The following is a 10,690-nucleotide window of genomic DNA, read 5'->3' as shown; positions in this document are numbered from 1 at the left end:
TAATTCAAATTAGGATACATTGAACGTTACAGAGAAGAGAGAGAACTTTGCTCGACAATTTTAAGTATTTCAGCTCTTACCAAAATTCAATGGCCACATCCTCACAGAACAAGGGGAACCTTCACGGAGTGCACAAAACATTAGGAACACCTTAATATTGATTTGCACCCACTTTTGCCCCCAGAACAGCCACAATTTGTTGGGCATGGTATCTATAAGGTGTCAAAAGCGTTCCACAAGGATGCTGGCCCATGTTGACTCCAATGCTTCCCATAGTTGTGTCAAGTTGGCTGGATGTCCATTGGGTGGTGGACCATTCTTGATACACAGTGGAAACTATTGAGTGTGAAAAACCCAGCAGCGTTGCAGTTCGTGACACTCAAACCGGTGCGCCTGTCACCTATTACAATACCCCATCAAAGGCACTTTTTGTCTTGCCCATTCACCCTCTGAATGACACACATACACAATCCATGTCTCAATTGTCTCAAGGCTTAAAAAAATCCTTCTTTAACCTGTCTCCTCCCCTTCATCTATAATGATTGAAGTGGATTTAACAAGTGACATCAATAAGGGATCATAACTTTAACCTGGATTCACCTGGTCAGTCTAGGTCACGGAAAAAGCAGGTGTTCATAATGTTTTGTACACTAAGTGTATATACTATAACACCAAATGGCAATATCCTATAACCAATCATCATATCCAAGTGAGAGGGTCAGTATCTGATTATTTAACTTCATTCTTTAAACAGAACAGTATAAGAACCTTTATACACTTTGCAAGAAATTGAAATGATTCAAATTTCTCAATTATTTATTTATTTCCCAAATAAACATTTTCATTTGTTGTTATGCAAGCCATTTAAAATGCTCACGGAGAATCCAACATATTCAGTCACCTAACACTCAAAATAATTTTGCGTAATAAAAATGTTTCCCCCCCCAAAACAAAAATACTGCCAGTTCAAGCTCCAGGAGTTTATCTTCGGAGCTCATCTTTGACTAATATTACTTCTGGAGATTCAGTCATTTTTGGAAGTCATTTTGTCACCACACTCCTTGTGGTGTCTACAAAGTGCCAGTAATCAAAGATCCAAGCAGGTTCCCTTCAGTGAATCATCATGTAAACTTCCTGTTTTACAGTCTTCCAATTCACTCAGACATGTAAACCCCTGATGTAGCTGTCCCAGAAACCCACTACGTCTGCTGGATGGGGAGGGGACTGCTTATGCTGAGTGGCTGAGCTAAATGTCCAGGGCCGGTGGGACGGTAAGTTGTGGATGTGAAGGGTTTAGGATGGATTGGGGAGCAAGCTGGGCAGTTTTTCTTTCTTTCCCTCCCTCCCTCCCTCTCTTCTGTTCAACATGAATGGTTCAATAAAGAGCTTTTAAAATGGCAGAGGCATTGAAGACTAGACTAGATGGCCATGACAGTGAGTGTATCAGCGTACCCAGGCAGAGATAGTTCTACTTGGCTGAAACGTCCCCATCCGGCCTCATGCTGAAGGGCTCCAGGCGTTCGCACTCCGGCAGAAGGTTGTTGAGCCTCTCCATCAGGGGGACGGTCTGGTCAATGCCCATCTGGATACGTCTCAGGATCATGGACATCTCGTTCACCTTCTGGATCTGCTCAGCGTACTTAGCATAGCGCTTCTGACGCTGCTGCATGATGCTGAACAACGTCTCCACAGACAGGTCCATCTGGGAGGGAGGGAGAGAAAGTGTGAGATCATTCTAACAACTTCACATTGTCTATATTTCAATAGACTAGCGTGGCTTCTTCCCCTCCCTTATTAATGCACATATGAAAACCAAAGACAAATGAAAGAAGATGGAGGCCTATTGGGGAAGCTGCTTTCACCGGACTCCGGTCTGTCAGACTAGTGCAGATGAAGGAAAGGAGAGGTGCCTGCATGCACAGACAGGGGAGGTGATTTTAACCTCTTTGATCCTCTTGACCAGGGCGTTCTGGTCGAAGGCCACGGCCTCAGCACACTGGTGCAGGTGGTCCTGGTAGCGGATGCAGAGCTGCAGCACCTGGGCAGAGTCCAGCCTCTCTAGACACAAACTGCTGGGGGACATCTGGCCACTCAGCACACCTAGAGACATGGACAGACTGACCCTCAAAGCATAATCTATGATCACTCTTTCTGTCGACTTCATGGTCATAAAGGAATGTCTAGGCCTATCCATAATTGTACACATTCTCATATGGAAAATTATTACAATACTGTAGAGATAGAGGACATGTCTAGAGGTTGATGAGAGGCCCTTAGCTTACCTTTCAACAAGGGCTGAAAAGTGGGGATTTCCTGAAGCTTGATGACATCAGGGTCATTTTGGATGTTGCGCAATGACTGTGTACCCTGAGCCACCACCACAATGTCGTCCATTTTAGCCTTCTGCTTCGCTGGAGAGGGCACCACTGCAACAACAAAGCATTTCAATACATTTTCCCATCTATTAGTAATTGTTTTTGTGTTGAAAGATAGCTAACCGCTAGAGAGGCTCCTAAGAAAATGACATGAGACTATGGGCCCTGGTCAGCAATAGTGCACTATATAGGGAATAGGGTATCATTTGAAACATCCTGCAAATATGAAACAAGGCACTTTTAACCAATGTTCCCTCAAAACATGTTCAGCACTGAGCACATTTCAGGTCTGCTGAGCGCAAATTGAACATTGTGAAAATTCTGTGCAACTTCCAACGCATGTTTACTGTGAACACTGAAGCTGTACACTTTAAATTACAGTTATAACAGTGGCCAAGTAGGCTACTGTGGCTATTTGATCATAATGTGGGCTTACCAGAGAGGACTACCATCAAAAACAACTGCAAAAACATAACATTTTAACATGGAAATAGTTGTTCTATCATTCAAATCAAATGTTATTAGTCACATGCGCCAAGTACAACAGGTGTAGCAGACCTTAGTGAAATGCTGAATACAACAGGTGTAGTAGACCTTACAGTGAAATGCTGAATACAACAGGTGTAGTAGACCTTACAGTGAAATGCTTACTTACGAGTCCCTAACCAACAATTCAGTTAAAAAAAGTATGGATAAGAATAAGAAATAAAAGTAACAAGTAATTAAAGAGCAGCAGTAAAATAACAATAGCGAGACTATACACAGGGGGGTACTGGTACAGAGTCAATGTTCGAGGGCACCGGTTAGTTGAGGTAATATGTACATGTAGGTAGAGTTATTAAAGTGACTATGCATAGATAATAACAACAGAGAGTAGCAGCGGTGTAAAAGAGGGGGGGCAATGCAAATAGTCTGGGTAGCAATTTGCTTAGGTGTTCAGGAGTCTTATGGCCTTGGGGTAGAAGCTGTTTAGAAGCATCTTGGACCTAGACCTGGCGCTCCGGTACCGCTTGCCGTGCGGTAGCAGAGAGAACAGTCTATGACTAGGGTGGCTGGAGTCTTTGACAGTTTTTAGGGCCTTCCTCTGACACTGCCTGATATAGAGTTCCTGGATGGCAGGAAGCTTGGCCCCAGTAATGTATTGCCAAGCAGTTACCATAACAGGCAGTGATGCAACCAGTCAGGATGCTCTCGATGGTGCAGCTGTAGAACCTTGTGAGGATCTGAGGACCCATTCAGCCTACAGTAGCAACCAATGTGTGGTGTTTAATGTAGGCCTACATTCCATAGCACTTTTGGAGAAAAAAAAAATATATAGAGGGCTTGACATTAACCTGTTTATCCACTTGTTCTTCAGACAAGGAGGTGACTGAAAATGTTGTTTGACGCAAGAAACAACTTTACAAAATAAAATGCATTATTATTCCCATACCATTATTACTGAGTCTGACAAATTATGCTACAATCTGCCTAACTTCTACTTAGCTTATTATAGCCGGGCTCAAAATACAACACTGCCTCTTTAAGACAAAGACATGTAGCTCTAGCTTTGATCTCAAAACAAGCGCATCTACTCACAACTAGGGCTGTTGTGGTGCCCGTATTACCGCCACACCGGCGGTCACGAGACAGTCCACATGACAGTTTAGTAACGGTAACTAGGCTTCTCCAAGCTCTGATGCTGCTGCTGATCATTAGTAGCCTGCTAAACTTGCTAACTGCCTGGTACTCAGCACTAGTACTCAGTAGCTTAGTGGTTAAAGCATTGGGCCAGTAACCGAAAGGTTGCTGGATCAAGGTAAAAAAAAACAGTTGCCTGCCCCTGAGCAAGGCAGTTAACCCACTGTTCCCCGGGCGCCGATGACGTGGATGTCCATTAAGGCAGCCCTCCGCACCTCTCTGATTCAGAGGGGTTGGGTTAAATGCGGAAGACACATTTCAGTTGAATGCATTCAGTTGTAGAACTGACTAGGTATCCCCCTTTCCCTATACAACTGACTAGGTATCCCCCTTTCCCTATACAACTGACTAGGTATCCCCCTTTCCCTATACAACTGACTAGGTATCCCCCTTTCCCTATACAACTGACTAGGTATCCCCCTTTCCCTATACAACTGACTAGGTATCCCCCTTTCCCTATACAACTGACTAGGTGTCCCCCTTTCCCTATACAACTGACTAGGTATCCCCCTGTCCCTATACAACTGACTAGGTATCACCCTTTCCCTATACAACTGACTAGGTATCCCCTTTCCCTATACAACTGACTAGGTATCCCCTTTCCCTATACAACTGACTAGGTATCACCCTTTCCCTATACAACTGACTAGGTATCCCCCTTTCCCTATACAACTGACTAGGTGTCCCCCTTTCCCTATACAACTGACTAGGTGTCCCCCTTTCCCTATACAACTGACTAGGTGTCCCCCTTTCCCTATACAACTGACTAGGTGTCCCCCTTTCCCTATACAACTGACTAGGTATCCCCTTTCCCTATACAACTGACTAGGTATCCCCCTTTCCCTATACAACTGACTAGGTACCCCCCTTTCCCTATACAACTGACTAGGTATCCCCCTTTCCCTATACAACTGACTAGGTATCCCCCTTTCCCTATACAACTGACTAGGTATCCCCCTTTCCCTATACAACTGACTAGGTATCCCCCTTTCCCTATACAACTGATTAGGTATCCCCCTTTCCCTATACAACTGACTAGGTACCCCCCTTTCCCTATACAACTGACTAGGTATCCCCCTTTCTCTATACAACTGACTAGGTATCCCCCTTTCTCTATACAACTGACTAGGTATCCCCCTTTCCCTATACAACTGACTAGGTATCCCCCTTTCCCTATACAACTGACTAGGTATCCCCCTTTCCCTATACAACTGACTAGGTACCCCCTTTCCCTATACAACTGACTAGGTACCCCCTTTCCCTATACAACTGACTAGGTATCCCCCTTTCCCTATACAACTGACTAGGTATCCCCCTTTCCCTATACAACTGACTAGGTACCCCCCTTTCCCTATACAACTGACTAGGTATCCCCCTTTCCCTATACAACTGACTAGGTATCCCCCTTTCCCTATACAACTGACTAGGTATCCCCCTTTCCCTATACAACTGATTAGGTATCCCCCTTTCCCTATACAACTGACTAGGTACCCCCCTTTCCCTATACAACTGACTAGGTGTCCCCCTTTCCCTATACAACTGACTAGGTATCCCCCTTTCCCTATACAACTGACTAGGTCCCTTTCCCACTCTTATTGTCCCTTTAAATCACTCTGACATAAAAAGATAAAAATACTATTTATTATCACTTGTGAATGACACCTAGCATAAGAAACAATGCCTTTTTGTTTGCAACTTTTTTGAATCATAGTCGCACACCTCATGTGGCCTAGCCCATAGGCCTATATTTGTTAATAAAGTTTGTATCACAACTAAAGTGGCCAAATAACTTCTTAAAATGAAGCACATTAATCCGGGTGTAGAGCCTAACTGGCATATAAGGAGCACGTGAGCTTCAAGTTTGGGGAAGATCATTTTCACCCTAAAAATGCACCTTTATAATAAAAGCATTACATGCACAATTGCATTTGCGGTCTCTTTTTAAATGGTGTTTTCCTGCTGATGGAACATTCACACTTATAGCCTACTATCATGTGTGCATTGCTGCGCTTATAATGTGAATAAATAGCCTGATAGTTTATCAACATTTTAAGTTAAACGTTCTGATCTGTTGCGTCAGCCACATTGCATTTTTTTGTTTGTTTTAATGCTAGTGGTTGTATTAATTTGGGATCAATCACATCCCACAACTGTCCCAGACTACGTTTGGAATATTTATTTCTTGCACAGAATAGGTCAACTTTTGTACTATGGGGATAGTAGATTGACATAGGATAGTGCTTTTGCTGTTCGTTAAGCCTACTCATCTTGTTGGCTGACGAAAAGTAAATGTGGACAGTTCTTCCAATATCTTCAATGTGCACCTCGGAATTGGATAAGGACGAGCGCAGTTGCGTCCCTGATGTGTCTGTCTTCACTTGTAGCCTGTGAGAAAGACCTGATCACGTGATGGAGAGTCATGTGAGTGAGAGAAGCTTCGGATTGCGCAGCACACTCAGGGAGAAGGGCACAACGCAGCACACAGGGCCGCAAAAAGCATGGATTTTTTAGGGTGCATTACGGCCACAAAGGGGATGCCGTTGTGAAATTCGAGGCATTATCAAGTGCTTGTCAAATTGTGAATGAGAGACTATTGGAGTGTGTACAGCCTGCGCAAAAAACAAAGCAGAGCTCATGCCTTTCAAGCAACTTTTTTCAAATCATTAGTCGCATCATGCAGCCTTACAATGTATTAAATCTAAACATATAGCCCAACGTTTGTAGAACAACTAAAGTTACATTAATAACTCTAAATTAAGCATATAGAAGAAGCTATTTCTTTGTTAACAGCTCAACACAGAATAGCCGCATGTGCACACTCAAATCAGTTGGAGAAAATATTTATATTTTATCCAGCATTGTTCAGTTGTATTATTCATACTATAAAATAATGCCACAGAATTATAAGCAAATCGATTCTGCTAAATTAACTAGTGTAGCCCACATCCACTTGGTCATCAGGACAACTCAGAATATGCTATTCTTTTCTTCCGAAATAGACTACATTTTCTTCATACCGTGCTTCTTTAGACCTGTCTAAAATAAATCATGGATTTATTGTGAAGGTATAGACTATATTACATGGATTTATTCGACTTTTTAAAATGGCTTGTAGGCTGTGTGTGGAAGCCAGGAGATGCTAAATGTGTTTATGTTAATTAACGGGCAATTACCATGAGAATGACAGTTATTTGCTTGACAATCACCGGCTGACGAAATTGTGACTGCCACAGCCCTACTCACAACCACAGCTGTAAACACAATCCAGTTCAAAGTGAATGGCACAGATCCATATATTGTAATGGTCTATTTGCATATAGGCCTACTGCAGCTCTGATTGGTTATGCCAAACCGGTCTGTGTAGAGTACAGGCTGAGTTGTGGGCACAATAGAATCCTTCTCTGATGCGTCTGCCTACAACAAAATATCTTGCATAGTTCGTTTTGTTTCAGTATGTTGCATTGAAAGTGGCTAATATCAGGTTGATTCGATCACAATTCCCACAATAAAAAGAAACATTGACATTGTTAACAGGGAAAACTCTAGAAAGTTGAGTGAAGTTCAATCTTGTGCTTCTCTCAGTGGGCTGATATTTCTGCATGCGCTCATCTTAGAGGGAAAAAAATGACAAGTACACATTTGAGTATCCTATGTGCAAGAGTTCAGGGAATAATATAGCATTAAAACTTTGTGCTCAACGGCTACGTCTCCTTCTGCCCAAAGTATACACTTGTTCACCTCCTTTCACTGACTTGAAAGGAAATTACTGGTATTAGGAATATGGTTTTGAGTTGTGGAAAGTAGAGAACGTGTACACTTCAGGAGAAATAACATTACTGGGACGCACACACAGACAACCAGTGGTGTAAAGTACTCAAGTAAAAACACTTGAAAGTAACGTTACTACTTAAGTAGTTTTTTAGCAATTACATTTATTTTTGATTCTTAAGTATATTTAAAGTCAAATACTTTAAAACTTTTACTCAGGTAGTATTTTACTGGGTTACTTCCACTTGAGTCATTTTCTATTAAGGTATCTTTACTTTTACTCAAATATGACAATTGGGTACTTTTCCCAACACGGCAGACAACCTGCCGGTCCTCCCTTCTTACCCGAGGAACTGTAGTCGGAGTGTTTGTGCTCAGAATCACCACTATGCTCGGCCCCCATGGTGTCAGTCACGTTATGGCTTCAATTCACCACCTCAGGAGACCTACATCCAAACATAGATACGTTCGTTTTCAAGGGAACGTCAGCTGTACCACGCAGACATTCGACTGATAAACAAGCCACGTTTGCTAAGTTGCTGTTAGCTAGCTTAGCACATCTCTTACCTTCGTTGTGTTTATCTTGTTCTGTTAGACCACGCCTGTTTTGATTTCTATTATATTTTTACCATCACGATGGTTTCATGATGTAGCAAACTATATTTAATTCAAGTAAATACGTTAACAAACTGAAAGATATCGAACTAGCTAGCTACTTCCGTAAACACACAACCACCCCTCTTCCTTTTCCTTTTCCTCTTCTTCTTCTTCTATGCTATCATGGCGGTCAGCAAACAATCGTTTAAGTGCATGCTGCCATCTACTGTGCTGGAATGTACGATCAATCATGATCTGCCCAATTCTGTACTACCATGAAAATAAAATACAAAATAAATCCCCACTAACTTCTACCACACCCTCCTCTCCCCCAAAACCCCTCCCCAACCCCATTAAACTTGATCTATATCATGCTGAAACACTCCACCCTTAGGATTGTTCAGCATGTCAACAACCATTTCAACAGTAACTGACACTAATATCACATTTGCCGTCTCCACAATAACCTTCAACCTGCCATTTCTGCTTTCCAAAACCCAAGTCGTATTGATAACCTCATAAAAGCTATTAAATCAACTTTATTCATTATCAAAGTGTCCTTTGACACCCCATATTCATGAGCACAAGATTTCCGAACAGGTCTCCAAACCATGCCAGGACCAGCAGAAACACAAGCCCCGACATTAGGTCAACTTAGTACAGGAGCAGCCATGGAAGCTCCATCATTCCACACTGTAATCCCACCAATATGTTTTACCGCCTCTGCATACGATACATCATTAGTAATTCTATACCTTTGAGCCTCTCTAGCCTCTCTCTGCACCAGGCACCCACCAAATTCTGCACTATGTCCCCCCCCCCCCCCAATTACAACACTTAACCTTCACATTGCTCCCACATTCACCGTAATCATGTTCCCCTCCACACTTGGCACATCTATTCCTTCCTTTACATTGAACAGGTACATTCTTGTGGGAAGCTGCTATAGACCACCAAGTGCTAACAGTCAGTATCTGGATAACATGTGTGAAATGCTTGATAATGTATGTGATATAAACAGAGGTATTTTTTCTGGGTGATTTAAATATTAACTGGCTTTCATCAAGCTGCCCTCTCAAGAAAAAGCTTCACATTTTAGCCAGTGCCTGCAACCAGGTTCAGCTTATCTGTCAACCTACCAGGGTAGTTATAAACAGCACATGAATGAAATCATCAACATGTATTAATCACATCTTTATTAATGCTGCAGAAATGTGCTTGAAAGCAGTATCCAGATCAATCGAATGTAGTGTTCACAATAAAGTAGCCATATGTAGGAAAACCAAAGTTCCAAAGGCTGGGCCTAATATAGTGTATAAGAGGTCACACAATACGTTTTGTAGTGATTCCTATGTTATTGATGTAAAGAATATTTGTTGGTCCGTGATGTGTAATGAGGAGCAAACAGATGTTGCATTTGACACATTTATAAAATTGCTAATCCATGTTGCTAATAAGCCATTAAGAAAATGACTGTAAAAACGGTTAAATCCCTGTGGATTGATGAGGAATTTTAAAAGGAATGGCAAATAAGTCTGACTGCACAACAAATTGGCAAACGTACTGCAAATGTTTATTTATTTATTTTATTTCACCTTTATTTAACCAGGTAGGCAAGTTGAGAACAAGTTCTCATTTACAATTGCGACCTGGCCAAGATAAAGCAAGCAGTTTGACACATACAACAACACAGAGTTACACATGGAGTAAAACAAAACACACAGTCAATAATATAGAAGAAAAATAAGTCTATATACAAAGTGAGCAAATGAGGTGAGATAAGGGAGGTAAAGGCAAAAAAGGCCATGGTGGCGAAGTAAATACAGTGAGGGAAAAAAGTTTTTGATCCCCTGCTGATTTTGTACGTTTGCCCAGTGACAAAGAAATGATCAGTCTATCATTTTAATGGTAGGTTTATTTGAACAGTGAGAGACAGAATAACAACAAAAAAATCCAGAAAAACATATGTCAAAAATGTTGTAAATTGATTTCCATTTTATTGAGGGAAATAAGTATTTGACCCCCTCTCAATCAGAAAGATTTCTGGCTCCCAGGTGTCTTTTATACAGGTAACGAGCTGAGATTAGGAGCACACTCTTAACTTCTTTGGGATGGGGGCAGTATTTTCACGGCCGGATAAAAAACGTACCCGATTTAATCTGGTTACTACTCCTGCCCAGAAACTAGAATATGCATATAATTAGTAGATTTGGATAGAAAAGACTCTAAAGTTTCTAAAACTGTTTGAATGGTGTCTGTGAGTATAACAG

General features: G+C 41.8%; 1 protein-coding gene across 1 annotated transcript; it reads right to left on the bottom strand.

Moving 5' to 3' along the window:
- Positions 1-1,187: 1,187 nt before the first annotated feature.
- borcs5 (BLOC-1 related complex subunit 5) lies at positions 1,188-8,574 on the bottom strand. The gene is made up of 5 exons (XM_014125718.3): positions 8,391-8,574; positions 8,169-8,269; positions 2,283-2,426; positions 1,943-2,100; positions 1,188-1,702 (listed from the first exon to the last, which is right to left on the bottom strand). The coding sequence occupies exons 2-5, from the start codon at positions 8,224-8,226 to the stop codon at positions 1,469-1,471; spliced, it is 594 nt and encodes a 197-aa protein (XP_013981193.1). The 5' UTR covers positions 8,227-8,269; positions 8,391-8,574; the 3' UTR covers positions 1,188-1,468.
- Between the last annotated feature and the right edge of the window lie 2,116 nt (positions 8,575-10,690).

This window comes from Salmo salar, chromosome 10 (genome assembly GCF_965601325.2).
Source record: "Salmo salar chromosome 10, fSalSal1, whole genome shotgun sequence".
Lineage (NCBI taxonomy): Eukaryota > Metazoa > Chordata > Actinopteri > Salmoniformes > Salmonidae > Salmo > Salmo salar.
This window is presented reverse-complemented; position numbering and strand designations above follow the sequence as displayed.

What these genes read in the sequence shown, in the direction of transcription:
- borcs5 (XM_014125718.3), bottom strand. Translation starts at nt 8,226, where the DNA reads ATGGGGGCCGAGCATAGTGGTGATTCTGAGCACAAACACTCCGACTAC. An exon ending in CTCCGACTACAGTTCCTCGG is followed by an intron (nt 2,427 to 8,168) that starts GTAAGAAGGGAG and finishes TTGTTGTTGCAG; the next exon opens with TGGTGCCCTCTCCAGCGAAG. An exon ending in TTTTCAGCCCTTGTTGAAAG is followed by an intron (nt 2,101 to 2,282) that starts GTAAGCTAAGGG and finishes CCATGTCTCTAG; the next exon opens with GTGTGCTGAGTGGCCAGATG.